Below are 21,766 nucleotides of genomic sequence, written 5' to 3'. Positions count from 1 at the left end.
GGCGCTCCCGCCGAGGGTTCGGATCCCACAGACCGGTTCCCGCTCACTGGCTGAGTGAGGTGCGGGAGCAACACCGAGGGTTGCGATCCCGTGCCGGTCCCGGTCCGGTATGGGCGCGACACTGAGGGTTGCGATCCGTTGCTGGACACGAAAAAAGACAAAAAAAAAAAGAAATAAATGGTCTTATAGGGCCGGCCCCTTGGCTCACTCGGTAGAGTGCGGCGCTGGGAGCGCAGCGATGCTTCCGCCGCGGGTTCGGATCCTATATAGGAATGGCCGGTGCGCTCACTGGCTGAGCGCGGTGCGGGCAACACCACACCAAGGGTTGTGATCCCCTTACCGGTCACAAAAAAGACAAAAAGTTAAATAAATAAAAATAAATGGTCTTATAAAATTTACAATTTGGAAGGAAAATTTTAATTTTAAAAAAGGAGCAACACCGAGGGTTGCGATCCCGTGCCGGTCCCGGTCCGGTATGGGCGCGACACTGAGAGTTGCGATCCGTTGCTGGACACGAAAAAAGACAAAAAAAAAAAGAAAGAAATGGTCTTATAGGGCCGGCCCCTTGGCTCACTCGGGAGAGTGCGGCGCTGGGAGCGCAGCGATGCTTCCGCCGCGGGTTCGGATCCTATATAGGAATGGCCGGTGCGCTCACTGGCTGAGCGCGGTGCGGGCAACACCACACCAAGGGTTGTGATCCCCTTACCAGTCACAAAAAAGACAAAAAGTTAAATAAATAAAAATAAATGGTCTTATAAAATTTACAATTTGGAAGGAAAATTTTAATCTTAAAAAGAAAGCCTTTACAGCTTTCATCTTATAAAATCCCTTGGATCAAAAAAGGTCACATTTGGGGGCTGGCCCAGTGGTGCACTGGAGAGTGCGCCACTTGGGAGCGCGGCGGCGCTCCCGCCGAGGGTTCGGATCCCATGTGGAGACTGGTTCCCGCTCATTGGCTGAGCGCGGTGCGGGCACAACACCGAGGGTTGCGATCCCGTTACCGGTCAGTAAAAATGAGACAAAAGGGAAAAAAAAAAAGGTCACATTTGGTCTACAGATAATGATAAAATGTGCACTAAAGAAGCCCTACCAAGAACAAAAAGTCTTAAGTTATTTATATAGTAGAAAATAACTCTTAATAATACTTTTTGGCTGATTGGCTTCCCTCTGCTGTGGGTGGCTACTCCAGAATTCCTATATAAATGCTTAAGGGATGCAATATGATCAATGGTAGGACTGGAGATCCTGGTTTAAAGCTTTATTTACATAAAAGTATAGATTTTCCTAACTATTTGTGTTACAGAACATTAAAAATAGAAAACTTTTCTAAAGATATTTTTATTCACATTAATTTACATAAGATTGAGAAAATGTCAGTTGTCTAATATCAAAAAATGGGGAAGCTAAAGCAGTACATCCCTTCCCCCTCCCCAAATCACTGCTCTGCTTGCCTTTAGTACCTCTAATGTTAACGTTCTGTTTCCCAGAGATCCAGAGATAAGACCTGTAGGTTGCTTTTAGTTTTTCAGAGAAAAGGAAACTAAGAAAGGTCATCGTAAGAACACACATTAAAAGAAAAGGAAGAGTAGATTGAGCTTCTGCTGTTAAACAGTGGGAGAAAACAAGACATTGAAATTTCAAAGCAATTTGTGTTAATGATAATTAGGCAACATGAAAGATTTTTTTTTACCTTTGTGTTTTCAGAAGTAATGTCAAATTTATTTGAAAATTAGATCATCTAAAAGGTTTCTTGCATGTTAAATGGTTGAAAGTGGTGTCATTAAAGAAAAAATGCAAAACCTGTTTTTTTTACAGAATAGTATAAATGTTTATTTTCTGTATGATTTACTTTGCTGTCCTGTTTTTACAATATAGAAAAGTGTATTCTTTGAATAGCTCTAGTAAATATAAATTTAATCTTTCTACTTTGGGATGTAAATAGAGCTAAAAAATTATATACCCAACCTCCCCAAATAGTCTTTTAAAATTGTTGAATTAATGTGGCCATTAATCTTGTTCAGCAATTTGACGCAAATGCCTAAATACAAAAAGGTGTTTAGTAAGTACTACAGAGGAAAGAAAAGGCTTAATACTTTAGATAGCTTCTTGAATATCAGAAAAACTAGTAGCATATGATTGCACCTTCAAATTTTTACAAGCAAAACATCCTTAAGCAATGTCATAATACATAATCTACAGTTGTAATTGAAATTTCACAAACATTTTCTGCACACTGTATATAAATACACATCACAAAGGTGCAATTAGAATTAACACAGAATATATACAAAATGAACAAGTTTAGGTTTAGACCAAAAACTTACTGTAATCTTTTGAAAAATAACTTGATTAGATATTATTTTATCCTCTTACACTAATTTACATTTATACAAATTTTAATTAAACATACTACATTGAGGTGCTAAGAATGTTTGTACTATCTACATTTAAAGTTACTGCACTATGACTTTATAAATCCAAATTTCAAAAGGAAGATACCTTAATGAATAACGGAATTCTTTTTTGGATTACTTAATTTCTATTGCCTATATCTTGCATGTTCATATGAACATATATACACACTTAATACATACAACTATAGAGTCCTTGTAGGAAATATAATAATCATATACTTATAATTACTGAGGATTAAGGTACCTAACAAGAGGCCTGACTTTCAACATGTTTTTTTCTTATCATAAAATCGAGAGACCTATTACAACAGGCTCTTAAATTCATAGTTTTTGGGTTTTTTTTTTAAAAGATGACCGGTAAGGGGATCTTAACCTTTGACTTGGTGTTGTCAGCACCATGCTCTTCCAAGTGAGCTAACCGGCCATCCCTATATAGGGATCCGAACCCGTGGTCTTGGTGTTATCAGCACCGCACTCTCCCAAGTGAGTCACGAGCCGGCCCTTAAATTCATAGTTTTTGAATTATTAATTACTGAAAAATGATTTAGGTTATTTTGGTAATTATATGAAAATATTCATATCTTCGGCTTACCAAAATCACTGGCTAAAAATAATGCCACATTAAACTTCCCTTATAAAAGTAAATCCCACCACAATTTTGAAATCTTTGTTAGGAGGCCCACTTCAGTAAATCAAGTAAGAGTCTTACATTGGTTTGAAACCTCTTAGTTCAAAAGTCTACAAAGAACTGTTTCTATAGATGAAAAATTATTTTCTAAATTCATCTCTTACAGCTTCAATATTCTTTATTCCTCTATCCAAGCCAAATTTTATACTTGATAATTATGTGAGGTTCTATATTATCACTACATAATAATAATGTTTATGTCTATTCATACATACCTCTCGTTTTAATAGTACCCAGTAATCACTTTGACAATTTATTATCACTTCAAATATATACTACCTCTTTGAAAGAAAATGGAGACATCCCAGAGCATTTCTTAGCCATTCCTTATTACAGAAACACATTGCTGATTCTGTGAGAACTATTTACTGTCCCTTAATAATAATGTTCTTTTTTTAAAAAAAAAAACAACTTTTTATATTAAAAGTGTGCCTGGGAATTGCTTTCCCCCTCTGACATTCCCAAAATGACAAAAGGATATTATTCCAGAATCCACCCAAAAGGCTGATTTTTCATAGAAAGATAGTGGTTTTCTAAACACAAAATGTCATTTGAATATGTTTCATAAAAATTTGTTTATGTAGACATTCTATCTGAATATATTCTAGATCTAGTACCAAAGAATGACTGGGTAATACCAACGGTGCTTTGGCTTTTTCTACTGAACAAAGTCATACAACAGCATACTTTATAAATTATATTATAGTAATTTATAAATGTTCTTTGTCAATAGAGTCAGAAGGTTAGAACAGCTAATTCTCAAGAAACCCAAGCAAATTAAAAATCTATATAACACAACAAAGAAAAATTCAATTTAGAGGGGACATAAGCAGATTTAACCAAGATTTAAAATGTACTAATTTTCTCATTTAAAATTTCTTCTCTTTCAATATAATTTTAGATCTCTTAAAACAAGGACTGAATTAAAATACAGTAATTGTTAAACTTCCAGAAAATCAAGTGTCCCTGCACCTTAAATATTATATACAGTTCCATTTATCAGTCTTTGTGCAAGAGTTAGCAATTCATGGCACAAGGGTCACTTTTTGCTTTTCCTGCAGAGTTGATGACGCTCATCAAACATCTTCCAAATTCCTCAAGTATCATCCGTTCAGCTGCTGCCTTTGATTTTCCTTTCTTGTCTGCCTGCTCTGCCTGGGCAAGAAGGCAATTACACGTGGCTTCAGCTACCTCCTTAGTTACAAATGTAAATGGCAATCTGAAACGATTTTTGAGACAGAAAGAGATAATGATGTTTAAGAACAACAAAAATGGGTAACATTCTTTCATCTGGAAATCTCTATTGACACTTTCATGATTCACCAGCACAATGAGCATCACAATTTGCATAATGAGCAAAATCTCATCCTAAAGAGCTTTAAAAAGTTGATTTGGGCTGGCCACTAAGCTCAGTTGGTTAGAGCGTGGTGTTGATAATACTAAGGTCATAGGTTCGGATCCTCGCACAGCCAGCCACCAAAAAAAAAAGTTGATTTGGTTTTATTATTGAGCAATTTTTAAAATATTCAGGAAATATAGTATTTAACATAAAACACATGACTTACTTCCTAGACAAGGTTATCTGGTTGAACAAAAGACGTAATTCTATCTGTAGACTGGATGTTTCTACAACTAACGTCCTCCCAATTCATGAATGTAAGCTCCATGAGTACAGTCTGTTTTATTTACTGCTGTTTCTCCATTGCCTAGAATAGTGCCTGACACACAGACACATTCCATGAATATTTGCTGAATGAAGAAATAATATTGATAACTGAGTATCTCTTAGACAACATTAAGAATAAAGCACTTCACCATTGTCCTTCATACTGTTTGTAAAAAACAAACAAGAAAGCATACCAAAATTGTCACAACAAACAAAACAGTGAAGAAACCAAATGCTGTTCTATACAGAGTTTCATTCATGAAGACCTGAACTACTAATAAATCAGAGCAATCCATCCTAAGGCTTGCTATATTCTAGCCACATCAAGTCTTAAAGCTTGCGATAAATCAGGCAACTTAATCTAACCATAACTCAACAAACTGGAAGTAAGCAGTCACTAATAGAAGTGCACTGCAAGACTAAATGAAGTCTGAAATTAAGGCCCTCTGTGACAACAGAGCGTAATTGAGGATTCGGGCTGCCAAATAGTTTTACAGAAATCTTTAACGTACAAAGAAGCACTTTAAATTAGAAAATATTAATATTATGATAATACTAATACTACAATAACATTTTATAATTATTAATACTATATAAGTGTTCATTATAAAATATTTGGAAACTATAGAAAAGTAAAAGGAAAGGAAAAGAATTCAAGGTTTCTGTCACTCAAAGCAAAAAGCTTGTTAACATGCTGGTATAAATTTTTCAATGTAGGGTTGTTTTTTTTACAAAGTTTTGATTATAGTGCATACTTTTGTGTTTTTTTATACTTCATATCATAAACATTTTCTCAAGTTGAAAAATTAATTATAAATATTTTACTTAGCAATATCTTTAGTCTCCATATGGAGATGCAATTTAATAATCTAAAGGTTTATTAAAAGACCACAAAGAATCCTATGTTATAACCATCATTAAGGTGTCTGCCCATTTCCCCTTTATTCAGTCAAGAACCATTTGCTGATTATAATCCAGTTGTAAGTGCTTTTTAGAACTAACATCTGAAATATTTTGTACAAAAAAAGGTTTACTTTTATAAACACTGGAAGTTAATTCAACTTAAGCATTTTAAATAATATACCATTTGCAAGGTTCATTGCATGTAATAATTCCTCAAATTAACATCTTACAAACTTTCTAATACAAATACACATCTAAATTACAAACTATGTCACATCAGGCTCTGACAAACACTGGGGACAGAAATGCTTTATTCTTTACAACCACCTGGTAAGGTCTTTTTTTTTTTTTTTTCCTTTTTGTCTTTTTTCGTGACCGGTAATGGGATCGCAACCCTCGGTGTCGCGCCCGTACCGCGACCGGCAACAGGATCGCAACCCTCGGTGTCGCGCCCGCACCGTGCTCAACCAGTGAGCAGACCGGTCTCTACATGGGATCCGAACCCTCGGCGGGAGTGCCGCCGCACTCCCAAGCACCGCACTCTACCAAGTGCGCCACCGGGCCGGCCCTGGTAAGGTCTTTTTTAAGGATAAGAAAATGGAGACTCATAGAGATGAAGTGCTTGTCTAATTCACAAACTACTAAGTAGTACAGAGAGTACTTAAACTCAAGTCTCCCTGACTTTAAAGTCCAAACTTTTCTACTCCAGAGCTCAGCAATCTAGTGAATAATAAGTGTACAATAAGGGATTATGTACAATAATACAGTGTGATGGGTGGTCCAATAGGATAGAAAAAGTGCTTCAAGAATGTTGAAAAGCCAAGAGAAGGTAAGAAAATGTGAAAATACAAATAATTACACTATCTGTAAGAGGAATAAAAAATTTGGTTTTCTTACAGGTTTCTCAAATTACTCATCTTAGTAGGGAGAAATCCAATTAAATTAAACAGTGAACTAAAGAATTACTGTGCATTTTGTTTTAGAATTGCATAATATATCTGACAGTGGTTTTTCTGTTACCTATATATTCCTTTAAATGTAACTAAAAATGGAAAGAAAATGCAAAAATCAGGTTTGCAACAACCAAAAATATGAATTCAACTTTGCGACCCCCAAAAAAGAAACTTCCGAAAGTGAATATTCAGGAAATACTATAAGGCTGACCAGTTAGCTCAGTTGGTTAGAGGGAGGTGTTGATAACACCAGGGTCAAGGGTTCAGATCCCCATACTGGCCAGCTGCCAAAAAAAAAAAAAAAAAGTACTATAAAAAGAGATAATATTGACTTACTTTCCTCCTCCGCTATTCAAAGCTGGTGTTGGCCTAGTAAGCAAGTCTGAAATTTGAGAGGATAACTTAGTCTTTGCTGCTGTTTGCTGCTGTACCCTTACTTCAGCTGCATCTGCCAAGTGCATCAATGTCTTTCTTTCTGGGCTTTCTTCAAAATTTTTACAGCCAATACATTTGCATATCGAGGAACACATTATTTTTGCCTAAAAGATTTACAAAAGAAAAGTTTCCAAATCAAAACCAAAAGACATTACTACAGGTAGATTCTAAAATCAAATCAAGAGATAACAGCATTACTTGGTCAACTGACATAAGATTAGATGGAACCATCTATTGCTGACAAACACTAAATAGGCTAACTACGCATGTGGATATGTCAGGTATTCTTATGTCTGAGAGTGGCTGTACAATTCCTGTGTTCAAATACTTCCATGTCAATTTTCTCCCACTATGAATACAGATTTTCCTCCTAATGTGAATAACATGTGTTCATAAATATGAATGATACATTAAAATATTAGTAATAAGGGTCATTCAGAATCCAACCACCAAATCAAATAACCATTAACATATCGGTGACCTCCCATTTATGCAAACATATACATAATTTCATATTAAAGGGATTTTATAGATACTATTCTTATTATGGACACCTCCCTCTTCAGATTCTCCAAACCTTTCATTAACTCAAATCAAGCCACTGTGTCCTTTCATGTAAAAATATGTAAAATATATATGTATTTATATAAAAACGTAAACCTTATATACATACATTAAAAAATAAATATAGAATTCTCTCTTATTTTCTAGTTTGTTTTACAAAATCATATACCTACTTTCCTGCATCTTGCTTTTCTTATACTATAAACACTCACAGAATCTCTCCCTCCAATTCCTCTGCATAGCCTGAATTCATTCTATTTAATGACTGGGTTTTAATCCGTGGTATTATGTGCCACATTTTACTGGGTATTCGTTCCCTGATCAATGGGCATTTATTTTGTTTCCAGTTCTTGATTACCACAAATGATGCATAAAAAGATATATATATATTGCTTTTATTTCTCCAAGCTAGATTTCTAGAATTGGGCTCACTTGTCAAATGGTATGGTATTTTAATTTTAAAAGATGTGACCTCACATCAAATGTATAAAGGAAGACTTGCCCACATTCCCTCGAACAATGGATATTATAACTCTTTTTAATATTTTCTATTCTCATTGGAGGATGGCATAAAATGAGACCTCATTGTTATTTAATTTACATTTCCTGTATTCCTGGTAAATTTGAGTATCTTTTTTCAGCTGCATTTTCTTCAGTGAACCTGTGTCAATTTAAATAAACTACTCTCTCTTCTTTCTAGCAAAGATAAGTGGACCACATTATAAAAAGACTCACTCTGCTTTCTTACAATATACTAGTAAATTCCATTTACTGAAGGAATAAATAGATATGCGTTTGGGTTATCTGGGTTACGGTGAGCCTGTCTGGGACTCTAACTAGAGCAACACTTAATAAACATCTAAGGATGAAGAGATAAAATCCATGACCCCAGGGCTGAGGAGACATACCAATAACAGTACTTTGTGTTATATTTTAAGAACCATGAGAAAGATATTAATAATGTCTAACAGGAGTTCAGGAGGGAGAAATTACAATGACAAGGCATCCACTTAGCTTTGCTAATCCAACTCCCCTTGTAGCCAGAAAAAATGGGAAGGAGGGAGGTCACAAGAAAAGACACAACCATTCATCCAAACAGGCCTGAAGGCATGTGAAAGGAACATAAATGTGTTGTCCAGATGCAAACCAACTGGACTAAAAAGCCAATTCAACTGAAGAGCATGGTGTCAAAAGAATAACAATTTAACACAGACTATCAGACAACATCATAGCTGACTCATAGCAAATCAATTAGCTACTGTTATTGATAGTATAGTGTATTCCAAGTCTTTCCATTTTTTTGGTACATGAATTTTGGAATGATGAATTAGTTATCATATATTGTGTCTGTCCTGACACAATTTCATTAGAATGTTAGGTTTCTCTCTTTCAGCACTTTTCAATCAGTCCACTACCTTTTCTACTTCTATTAATTCATAGATTTGTTAACCAGTTCAATTAAATGATTTGTTGGTGTATGTTTGAATTTCATTTGCCCAGCATGTATTGACTGTTCAAAGCCATACACATGAAAGGGGATCTTTGCCCTTCTGACCCAGCTTTATATCAATTTCTTCCTTCTCTTTTTTTGTGGACTTGGTTTGATAGCTTACAAAAATAAAAATTGTCTGCATATTAATTGTTACATATTCTTGACAGCTTTTGTATAATATGGTTTGTAAATATAAACCAGCTATTTCATCAAGTATTCAAATAGAGAGGAGAGTCAAAATATTCCAACACTGGATGAAAAACTGGCTTACTGAACTTGGAGATGTTATTTAAGAGACTTTTTTTGTGTGTGTGTGTGTGTGTGGCTAGATATAGGGATTGAAGCCTGGACCATGGTGTTATCGGCACCATGCTCTAACCAGCTGAGTTAACCAGCCATCCCACATTTAAGAGATTTTCAAAAATAATCATGACTTTATGCAATTTTAACTCATATTGACTACAGAACTAACAAGATGTTACTACTTTACTTCTTGAGAGGAGTATTTGACCTTTTAAATAAGTAAATTAGGAAAGAATTCATCACACAGAGAATGTAGTCTGCAAAATCTTTACTCTGACACATTTCATATAGGAGAGGGCACTGAGCTGCAGGACATGCTCCTACAGCTGGGAAAACCTTACCAAGGGAGAATGTAGCCATTGGTGGTGCTACCTTAGCAACTGCAAGGCTAGGCTTTCTGCCAAAACTAAAAAAAGTCTCCTTCTGAGAATGAAATTTGAAAGAATGGAAATATAATAGATGAGAAGAGCCAACTGTAGGAATGATTCAACCCAAAAGACTGTCAGTAAAAAGTCTCAGACATAGCAAGAAACCAATTATGGTAACCTAGGGTTAAAAATCTCAGGCATGGCTAGTTTGTTATATTTAAGCTTTGAAAATAAAAATAATAATCTATATAGCAATGTGTCTGATGCAAGAAAGAGATGATTTACATGGCATGTGTCAAAGAAGATTTTCAACTACATCTTCCAGAGAAGATGCCTGACCTATAAATAAAAACAGCCAGCCGAGTGGGACAACGAAACAGTGAAAATGGATACAATCACCTCATGGTGACCAGCAGTCTTATCCAGCAACATTCCATATTCCTCCTTTCCTATTTTTATGCTCACAAAGCAAATTTCTTAACATAATTTAGTTTTCCACAAGCATTGTTCTTCAAGGAGGCACTACTGGCATTTGGTCAAGATAACCCTTTACTTTCAAGACTGCAACCTGGAATGCAGGCTACTTTTAATCCACATTTATTTCCAAAAAGCCTGTGGAGAATGATAGGTAGTACTGCCCCTCAGCTGAGAGCCAGTGCTGCAGTATACTGTTTCCAAACTACTTTGATGTTATTATATTTATTGAAAAATCAGTATACTGGTGCTCTGATTTGCATACTTCTGGGTATAATGACCAAGAAATTATGAACTGGTAAATCAGCTAATTAGACCCAAGCTGTAATGACAAGCCCAAGGTACTGATTCTCTGAAGTCCTGCACGGAAGACTAGAAAGCCTTCCTCAAACAACAGCCCCTGGACTGACTGTGCATATTTTCAAACTGCAATAATAGCAAGGTGACTGCCCAATATTCAAGTAAATGTTTGTAGTATGTCCTTTCTAAAACTGTTTTCAGAAGATGGTTTGATTATTTTCCCCAACCCGTATCTCACCTCATAGCATTCACAGTAGTTTTTAAGACATCCTGATCGCTTGCAATTACATCCTTTGCTATGACGTCGATCTGATTCTCCCTCCTTTCCTTTCCCTATCTTAGGCTTAAAGGCTTCTGGATTTCTGTCAAGGCATGCCTATCAAAAAAGATCAAATATCAACTGAAGTTAAATCACAGCAGATGAAATTTAAACACTGCAAAGGGAATATTTTTCTTTGTAAGATAACTGTTCTTCAAAAAACAGGTGAAACGAGATTTTTGTCAGTGAAATAAAATGAAAAAATAATCACCTTTATTGCTTTTTGCCTTTCATTTTCATGTTCCAAATTGTTATAACAATTAGTACAATTGCAGTTATTGCAAAATTCACCATTTGCAAAGCAATCACAATATCTGGAAGGTAAAAATCAGTATAAGGTAAAGAAGTCATTAAACAAAAACCAGTAATTATCTGATTATACCGTGTGTGTATATATGCATACATATTATATATGCATTATATATTTGGTAAATAAAGCATTTTAGAAAGGTACTCACAACTACCTAGTTACAGAGTTGATATATATCAATTGTCAACCACATACTAAGGCTCAAAATTTAAGTCACCAACTCCTAGAATTTTGGCCTGGAAACTTAGTCCAACTAATAACAGCTGTCAATACAAGAGCTATGAGATTTTGTGTGCCCCAAAGTAAGTTATTTCAAAATCCTGAAAAAGGAAAAACATTGGCTATATTCTATTAGTGGAACCTGCTCATTTGAACTACAGTAGTGCTTCTTTGGATTCTAAGTTCCCAATAAGACTGATGCTTTTCATTTAACTGTTTCATGTCAAACCTTTTAGTTTAATGCTAGTAAGCAAATTAATCATACAGTGATTTTTCAAACTACTCAGAGTAGGAGAAGAAATACAGAAGTCATAAATAAGATCAAATTTATTATAATCAAGGGCAGAAATGATGTCTGTCTCATGCTGCTGTGTCCCTAATCCCTACTCCAGTGATTCATATATGATAAAGACTCTAAAATTATTTTTCCTAATGAGTGAAAGAATATTTTTACACTGCCACACAGGTTTATGCTCAAACACTCACTTTTATGTTTATCTAAGTTACTTAGACTTATGAAATTGGTCTGTTAAGAATTTTTAGTTAGCTCCATTTATTTTAAAGAGCATTTCCAGTTATATCAAGCAAGCAAACAGTAGCAAAAACACTTACAATTTCAAACACAGCGATTTTGTACAATTACAGGGCTTTCTGGGCCGACTGGCAGACTCTGATGGGATTATGCTATACAGAACAAAAAAAAAAAAGATATACATTTTAATGAATTAAAGGTAACTATTTAAAATTAGAAAGGTCTCCAATCTGTAAATTCCCTCTAAAATACAGTTTTAACAAATATATGCATCTCATAAAAATTTGCTAATGTTGTTCCATTTACATTAAGTTCAACGGTAAACTGTAACATGAAAAGAGAGATAGAAAGCCAAGATATAGGATATTATTTTTTGAAGAAGAATAAATTTTTGACAGCTGCTAAAGAACACTCCACCAATATTCTACCTTCTGAAAGAACAAAGTTGAAATCTCCTCAAAACTCTCAGCATTCAAATATAAAAGGTAGTAAGGAGAAAGGGATATGTGGAGGAGGAATTGGGGGTGAGAGTATGAACTGGATCCATGCAATTAACTAAGCACTCCTTCTAAGATAGTATATTACAAAGGCAGCAATGAACAGATTACAAACAAACAAGAAAAAAAATAAGGACGTAACATAATTTTTAGAGAAAGGGATATGTGGAGGAGGAATTGGGGGTGAGAGTATGAACTGGATCCATGCAATTAAATAAGCACTCCTTCTAAGATAGTATATTACAAAGGCAGCAATGAACAGATTACAAACAAACAAGAAAAAAAATAAGGACGTAACATAATTTTTAAAATAGTAAACATCATTTTAAAATATATATGATGAGAGAGAGAGAATAATAAAACAAATGTGGCAAAATTGGTGAATCTGAGTAAAGAGTATTTGACAGTTCTTTATTTCTGGAACTTTTCTGTTTGAAGTATTTCAAAATATTGTGTTGGGGTTTTTGGGGGGGTTTTTTTTGCTGGCCAGTTCAGGGATTAAACCCTGGACCTTGGTGTTATCAGCACCACACTCTGACCAACTGAGCTAACCAGACAGCTTGAAGCATTTTAAAATAAAAAGTACCTTAAAGGCATGTTCAAATGGCTTTAAAGGGAAAAAGTCAAATAGGATGTATTTTGGAATATATATATATATGTATATATATTTATATATATATATATATATATATATATATATATATATACATACATATATACATATATATGTATATATATATATACAAATATATATATATATTTAATACTGTATTTAAGCTGACACAACAACTTAACTTACATATTTTCAAAATACTTACCCATTGAATGGGAGCCTTGCCTGAGTCTGGATACCAGATGTTCCAGTAAAGTTAGAGTTGCTTGCTATAGACACATATGAAGACTGCTGTAGCTACATGCAAAGAAAGGAAATTTGAGAACATATTTGCAAAAATGGACAATACTCTCACATATAATGATCAGTAAGAAGCACAAATTCTTCTATAAAAACAGAAAACACAATGTCTGTATAAAATATGTGTACATAAAAAAAACAGCAAAAACATAACTGAGAATTTCATACGAATTTGAGAACATATTTGCAAAAATGGACAATACTCTCACATATAATGATCAGTAAGAAGCATAAATTCTTCTATAAAAACAGAAAACTCAATGTCTGTATAAAATATGTGTACATAAAAAAACCAGCAAAAACATAACTGAGAATTTCATACAAACACCTACCTCATGGAACTCTTTTAAAGACCCAAACCAATACTAGAGGTAAAAATAATGTGAGCATTTCATGGTACTACATGGTATAAACATAAGAAATTACTTCGTAGAGGAGTAAGTATGTCAGAATTATAGGAAATTCTAGATGAATGCCCTAAAAGTACTGTAATAATTGTACTGACTAGAAAAATGCAATGTGCCTACTTACAAATAAAATAGGTACTATATTGATTATTCATCACATTACAAATCATAAAGAATGAGAAGTTACGTGCACAATAACTGAGTTTCTATTTTATACTGATTTATTAATGATAAAAATACAGAACATTAATTTTTTTATCAGTAGCCACATAACATACTCCAAAGTACATTTCATTACACATGTGGTTTTCTGTTTCCCTTTCTTATAATCTGAGTTGATCAATTCAACAGTTTTGAATATGGTCCTGATTTGCTCAATCCTTCCATGACAAAGAAAACTTCTGTCTGCTTTGTGTAAGCAGCACTCCCAATCCAAGCCAGCAAACTGGATAATATACATGGCTTTCATTCTGAAGATGACCAGATGCAAGTGGACAGATCACTAAGGATATGTCACCTGGCAATGCACCTCACTGTTTATTTTCCAAGCACAAATTGGTGGCATCATATTCATGTGTGAGGACGCGCTTTATTATAGTGATAGTCTTTTCTAAATTCATGTGCACTCTGCTGGTTTTAATCTTAACTTATTTTCTCTCGTATCTCCATGTCTTGCCCTCTCACCAGGCTGCTCTCATCTCCAAAATATCTGTGTTTATATCTGACTTGTTCTGCATATTTCTAAATGTTCAAGATACACAAATAATCTCAGAAGTTTTAGTTAATGTTTCAAGATTTTGGAAAGAGCCATTTTAATCCTGTTAGATGTCTTTTAAGTAGTTTGAGAATGTGATAGCGCTAGACATCTTAGACCCACTTATCATTTTTGAAATGCAATGACTTCATTTTTCCCCATACCTGAGTAACATACTGAGCTGGAAGCACTGCATAACCCACATTTCCTGTTCCTGGAGCTGGTGCCAGGACAGTGCCCGGTGGCAGGTTAGTGAGGTTGGGCTGGATCTGTGGCAGTGGTGTGGCAGGCATGATAAGCCGTTGCTGTGGTTGGCTAGTAGTCACTATTTGTGAAGTTGGGTTGATTGGTTTTGGAACAACCTAGAGAGAAATATATTAATGATTACAAAAATAAATTTTACAGCTACCCAATTCAGTATAAATCTCCTGTAACCTAATCTTAACGTTCAATTTAACAAATAAATTGTCTGTTTGGGAGAGACTGAGAAAAGAAATTATATGATACTCACTTGTTTGACAGCCTGAGTTTGGACAAATGGAACCGACATCCGCACTGGGGTTGTATTAACAACCACTGGCTTTGCTTTTTAAAAAGGGAAAAAATATGAACAATTTATTTACAGAAAACAGTATTTAAAACACTTAAGAATACTTAGCTCTCCCAAGATATCTTCATGAAAGAAATTAAAGAATTCTACTTGTTTCCTATTCTGAGTAATCTTTAACCAGGATAGTTATCTTTCAAAATTGCTTACTCCACAAACTAGAGAATTTATTTCTAAGACAGCTATAATCTATCTACTCTATGAGGAAATATTTGTAGGTTCAAGACACTCCATTGAAAATATTTCAATCTATATTCAGATGATTTATGTACTAAATCCAGTCAAATAAAATGTTATATAAATAAAAGAACTGACATTCATAAGTTTGGGTGCTATTTCTAACTGCTGTGTTTTTATTCAAGCCAGAGAAAATATCTTTCTTGTATGAATCAAAATTTACAGAATACACACTAAAAGGCAGCATAGCATAAAGGTTAAGAATATAAACTCTAAAGTCATAAGACCCAGGGGGATCAAATCCCTGTTCTGCCACTTTCTAACTATTTAAACTATCTTTGCCTATATCCTCATCTGCAATATGGGGAGCATCTAACTCACAGGGTGTAAGGATTAAACATGTTAATTTATGAGAATTAATTAGAACAGTGCCTAATAAATAACAAGTGCTCAATGAATGTTACTTGCCATTACGGCTATTGCTGTTTGTTGTCTTTATTACAACCATTACTACTCTATAAATGGCACTGTGGCCAGTGTTCCAAGGAACTAAAGTACAAGATACCTGCTCTCACGGAGATTACACTCTAGTACAGCAATTTAGGCAAGTTACCAAATGAGATAAATCCTATTAAAGAAGATAAAGTGTTCTGGGAGTTCAAACCAGAGAGAATACACCTGATTGGCAGAGGATGGGACTACGGAAGGAGTGCATGGAGGACGTGGTACTGAGATGGGCCCTGACCAATGGACAGGTCACAGATTGGAGGAGGGCAGGCAGAGGCAGAAGCATGAGAAGTGAAGGCTTGATCCTGGGAAGCTGCAAAGCACATTCACGTAATGCTTGTGAACAGAGCACTGTGGCTGGAAACTAGGGTTAAAGTAGACAAACATAGGCACAAAGGCAGATTGCAGACATTTTGTTGAGGACCTTGAATGTTAGGGTAGAGATCTGTATACTTAACCTGTATTTTTAATTCAGTAGGCAATGAGGTTTATGGGGATTTTTAAGAACAGAAATATCATTAGAGTAGCATAAAAAGAAATTGTACAATTTGGCAGCATTGTGTAAAACAGAATGGACTGCAAGAAACTAGACAAGTCAGAAGAGTGACTGTATACTTAACCTGTATTTTTAATTCAGTAGGCAATGAGGTTTATGGGGATTTTTAAGAATAGAAATATCATTAGAGTAGCATAAAAAGAAATTGTACAATTTGGCACCATTGTGTAAAACAGAATGGACTGCAAGAAACTACACAAGTCAGAAGAGTGCCAAGAAACTAGACAAGTCAGAAGAGTGAAAAACATGAGGTCTAATCTGGGGTGACAGCACTGGGAATGAAAAGGAAAGAGCATATGCGAGAGAGCTGGTACAGGCGAAAGGAACACGACCTACCAACCTCAGAGTGGCAAGAACTATAGGAATAAGGGAAGACAACTTAAGTTATTGCAGAAATTTCAAGTGACCAAGAAAATGGCAGCTGTTAGAACTACAAACTCAAGGATAAGCCAATTTGAAGGGAGGATGAAACCTGTCATGGAGAGATGCTGTGAAGAAATTCAGGAAAGAGGCTGGCACTAGATCTATATGTTTGGATCAAAAGAAGTACAGTTTTTAAAACTGCCTACTGCTGTTTCTGCAGACTAAAGCAGGGATTTAAGAAAAGAGAAAGCACACCTGTTCAGATTTCATTTATGCAAAAGAAGGCCCGGAGCCTGGTCTGAAAGAGAGGTTGAGATAATGGGATCTAAGCTGCTCCAAAGAATAAACTAAAAACAATAGAGTTCCTTGCATAGAAAGATTATGATATTAACAGATTTTTTACTTTTGGCAGGGACTGGAGAGCTGACGGCTGAAGACAAAAAAGTTGAGAGTCCTAGAAGAGAACTTTAGAGAGAAGGTACTCTGATCTAAAAGCGAGTAGACCACTGCAGCAAGGTGACAAACTAAAGGGGGGAGGGGGAGCAAGAGACCTCCAGAAAAGAGTGTATGATTAGTGGTGATGTTTGTGTAACTCTGTGAATATACTATAACCAGTAAATTGTATGTTTTAAAGAGTGAATTTTATGGTATATATGAATTATATCTCAATAAGGTTGTTATACAAAAAGAGTGTATCACTATGAAATATAGGAGCAGTAACATCTGATACCCAGTTTGAAGTGGTTCCTGTTCTATTCTGATTCTCTTTAATTACACCCCAAAGCGTTAGCAAAGTTATAACCATTGTAGACTGGTCTCAGCAATAGTAGAAGGAGTTAAAAGGTGAGGCTGAATTCATGCTTGGGACCTAGGAGAGTAGAGTCCCTCCCCACCTACTCTTGGAGAGATGATGTTCACTGTTCCATGAGCACATAGAACAGAGATGCTGAAGCAAGAGCAACCAGCAGTGGAACATAAGAACTTCCTGGTTGTCCTGAGAAATAATAGGAGAGTCTAACCTGCTGTCCTCAGTCACATCAAATGGTCCCCTCCCCACACACATGCACAAATGCAAATGTGTGCATGCGCACGCACACACACACACCCCTCTAGAAAACTTAGGAATTCAAGTTTACATTGGTTTGGCATCTGCGTGCTGGGTTTTAACTGAAGCCTGGAGAATGAAGAAAATATAAAATGAAGTGGTCAGAAAAAAGACACTATAAAATACCGAGGGAGTGTTATATAACAAAGTCAACAGTCTGTATTTCTTCTCCTCCTTACCTCAGCATACATTACTACTACTGCAGTTTTCATAGAAACTGGCATAACCTCCTATTCTTAGTTGTTAATAGGAATTCTGAACACTCCTTTAGAATAGCCTCCTTCCAAACTTCAGAAACCACACCTGCCAGTGTTTGAGGATTTTTAATTTCTTAAAAGAATGAATTTTATAAAGTGAGTTCTTCCCTTACCAAGATGGTAGACCATATTCTTAAGAGGTTAACCAAGCACTCTCTTGGGTCCTTCTACTATACTGCCTGCGATTGAGCCAGCAACTAACATGGTAGAGACTTTGAATATTGGTTCTTGAACAGCTTTGGGGGGGAAATGTATAAAAGGAACCCAATTCCCTTTGGCATTTAAGTAAATCCCTCATAGGAAATTGGGCCCTTAGAAAGACACATCAGTACAACTGATGAACTGGAGGAACTATTTAGTGTATCTCTAATAAAAATTGTAAATTTAATTCATTATTCCTGTGAAATAATATATATTACACATACCCATACAACTATGATTCTATTTTACTGTCTTTTACAACAACTGCTGATTCAAACTCTCAGCTGAAATGCCACACTTAATCAGGATTTCAGCAGGAAAAGGACGAATGTTCTTTAATCATGTTAAAAGCACTTATCACTGTTTTTAAAAAAATGGTTACTAACCTTGCTGAAGAGGCTGAGTGTTTGTACTGGGATTCTGACTAACTGGTTGTGTTGAGCTACTGGCTGTCGTGGCAGTAACAAGCCGGACATAATGAAACTTGCTTCCAGGCACTTGAATCTGCTGGACATTGGGAGCAGTTGCCAGAGGAATAATTGTCTTAAATTGTGGTGTGCTCACTCCTCCAACAGTGATGGTCTGCACAGCTGATTTCACTGCCTATTAAACAATACAACATGGCTATCATTAATCTGGAATTCAATTTTCCTACTTCTTTTAACTTATGACAATTGCTCAAGTAATAAAGTATGCTCCTGTATTTCGTCAAAAGCTGTTGAAAAGAACAACCTGTTCAAAGAAAAATGAAAAGCATAGAAATGAATACAGGAGTGAAACCAAAATTAATGAATTCTACCTTCCATCTCTAGTAGTGAACTTCCTTGATAGTCCCGGTTAGAAGACTTGCTATAAAGAAATTATGATTTAACTTGCAAGGACTTACACAGTTTTGTTAATATCAAGTAAAATTTATAAAAGTATTATTTTAAAAGTCCCAGAATTAAGCCCCATATTCAATATAGACAAAAGAAAATATAGATATTTGGCTTTATTGCTACCCACCAAATTAAGTATGACAAATTTTATATTAACGTGTTCTAAAGGAGAAAGAAACTCAAATGAAATGCCCATCTTATGCCCTTATTAAGTCTAGTCAGTTCTGAAAGGCTTATAATACTTCCCAGGTACAAAAGTACCCACTAGCATATGGGCAGGAGAATAAATTCAGTCCAAAATTACTTCAATTTTGGTTGTCTAGGGAAACTAACTCGTTTTGGGTGAATCAGATCTGCTGTCAACAGAATCATTTCAATTTATTTTAATCCTTTTCTGCGGTCAAACAGAAAGCAATGAAACTTCCCATAAGTTCAACGAAACATCAGAACAAACTAGTCTTCTGAGATGTCCCTAATGGATGTTAAACCAATGTATGACACACTGTCATACAAAGCAAAGGTCCAAACAAGACTGTCCAGTTGTATGGTATTATTTTATAAAGAATTACATCCCCACCTATTCTACAAAAAGTCCTCATGCTAAAAGACAACTGACATATGATGGAGGAAATCTATATTCACTATGTGAATAATAATTTAGGAAAGAATAATACTGAAAATTTTGAACATTTTCATTAAAGTCCGGGGGGGGGGGGGGGGAAAAATTAAAAAAGCCCTTTTGGTTTGGAATTTTAGACAAAAGGAAATTATTTCAGAAAAAAATTTTTAAAATTTTTATAAAAGGGGGGGGGGGGGGGGGGAGGGAACAATTAAAAAATGCCATTTAGTTTGGAAATTCTAGTCAAAGGAAATTACTTCAGCATAAAATTATTCAGATATTATCATTAGAAAGAGGCACCAAAAAGATTCAAAATAAAGACAAAATGTAACAATAGCCACAGCAGTCAGTGAACTAAATGAAAACAGAAAACCTACGAAAAGGGATAAAATGTATAAATATGGAAGTGACTGAAAAATCAAGCAACCTGTGAGACAAATATGTGCAATGGTACAAGAGACAGTCTTTAGAAAAAAAATACTGCCTTAAGAAACAGGTGCTTCAAATATAATAGTTACATGTATTGGGTACTTAATATGCAAGAAGGACAGTACAAAAAACTCTACATAAAATTATCTGATTTAAATCTAGCAACCACATTAATAGGCAGGTATACTAGGGCACAAGTGCTGGGGCTGGTTTAGTTAAGTTTACATAGTATCCCTCTTTCTATCTTTTTTAAAATAAATTTTATTGTGTGTATTTAACATTTACAACATGATGTTACGGGATATGCACAAATAGTAAAATGGTTACTAAAGTGAAGCAAATGAACATATCCATCATCTCACAGAGTTGCCTTTTTTTTGTAGAAAGAGCAGCTAAAATCTACTCATTTGGCAGGAATTTCAAATACAGTAGCATTTTATTACCTATAGCCCTCATGTTGTACAACAGATCTCTAGCCTTGTTCATCCTACATGTATGCTATATATATCCTTTGACCTACTTCTCTCCACTTCCAAGGCCCCCCTCCCCTCCTGCCTCTGGTAACCACTGTCTTGTTCTCTCTCCCTTTGCCCTCCAGGTTCATCCATGATGTGGCCAATGACAGGATATTCTTTTTTTTTTTTGACCGGTAAGGGGATCGCAACCCTCAGCACAGTGTGGTCTGCACCACGCTCAGCCAGTGAGCGCACCAGCCATCCCTATATAGGATCCAAACCTGCAGCCTCGGCACTACCAGTGCTGCACTCTCCAGAGTGAGCCTCGGGGCCAGCCCAGGATATTCTTTTTTTTTTTTTTTTTTTGTCTTTTGTCTTTTTCCGTGTCCGGCAACGGATCGCAACCCTCAGTGTTGCCCCCGTACCGGACCGGGGACCGGCAACGGGATCACAACCCTCGGCGTTGCTCCCGCGCCTCGCTCAGCCAGTGAGCGGGAACCGGTCCGTATGTGGGATCCGAACCCTCGGGCGGGAGCGCCGCCGCGCTTCCCAAGCGGCGCACTATCCACTGCACCACTGGGCCGGCCCCAGGATATTCTTTTTTTAAGGCTAAATAATACTCCATTGTTGATATATGAGTATATATACTACAATGTCTTTATCCATTTGTCTGTCAATGAACACTTAGGTTGTTTCCATATCTTGACTATTGTGAATAATACTACAATGAACACAGGAGTGCAGATATCTTTATGAGGTGGTGATTTCATTTCCATTGAGTGTATGCATGGAAGAGGGATTGCTAGGTCATATCATAGTTCTATTTTTAATATCTTTAGGAATCTCCATACTATTTTCCATAATAGTTGCACCAATCTACATCCCCACCAACAGTGTGCAAGGGTTCCCTTTCTCCACACCCTTGCCAAGATTTGTTATCTTCTGACTCTTTTTTTTTTTTTTTTTTTGTCTTTTGTCTTTTTCCGTGTCCGGCAACGGATCGCAACCCTCAGTGTTGCCCCCGTACCGGACCGGGGACCGGCAACGGGATCACAACCCTCGGCGTTGCTCCCGCGCCTCGCTCAGCCAGTGAGTGCACCG

The 21,766-nt window shown here is 35.9% G+C and overlaps 1 protein-coding gene across 4 annotated transcripts in view; it reads right to left on the bottom strand.

Moving 5' to 3' along the window:
- Positions 1-3,793: 3,793 nt before the first annotated feature.
- The window catches only part of LIN54 (lin-54 DREAM MuvB core complex component), a 62,371-nt gene continuing 44,398 nt past the window's right edge, over positions 3,794-21,766 (bottom strand). For 3 of the 4 annotated variants that reach the window (XM_008581436.1, XM_008581440.1, XM_008581438.1), the window contains exons 5-13: positions 18,671-18,887; positions 15,023-15,096; positions 14,676-14,873; positions 13,256-13,347; positions 12,021-12,092; positions 11,091-11,193; positions 10,799-10,936; positions 6,961-7,163; positions 3,794-4,321 (exon numbers count right to left, since the gene is read on the bottom strand). In XM_008581436.1, the coding sequence (XP_008579658.1) occupies positions 4,120-4,321; positions 6,961-7,163; positions 10,799-10,936; positions 11,091-11,193; positions 12,021-12,092; positions 13,256-13,347; positions 14,676-14,873; positions 15,023-15,096; positions 18,671-18,887 (1,299 nt within the window). In that variant the 3' untranslated portion in view covers positions 3,794-4,119. The remainder of the gene's footprint in view (positions 4,322-6,960; positions 7,164-10,798; positions 10,937-11,090; positions 11,194-12,020; positions 12,093-13,255; positions 13,348-14,675; positions 14,874-15,022; positions 15,097-18,670; positions 18,888-21,766) is intronic. The other variant, XM_008581439.1, reaches the window with a different exon arrangement.

This window comes from Galeopterus variegatus, unplaced genomic scaffold, assembly GCF_000696425.1.
Source record: "Galeopterus variegatus unplaced genomic scaffold, G_variegatus-3.0.2 Scaffold2357, whole genome shotgun sequence".
In the NCBI taxonomy this organism is placed as follows: Eukaryota; Metazoa; Chordata; class Mammalia; order Dermoptera; family Cynocephalidae; genus Galeopterus; species Galeopterus variegatus.
The sequence above is the reverse complement of the archived record's forward strand: the minus strand, read 5'-3'. Positions and strand labels throughout refer to the sequence as shown.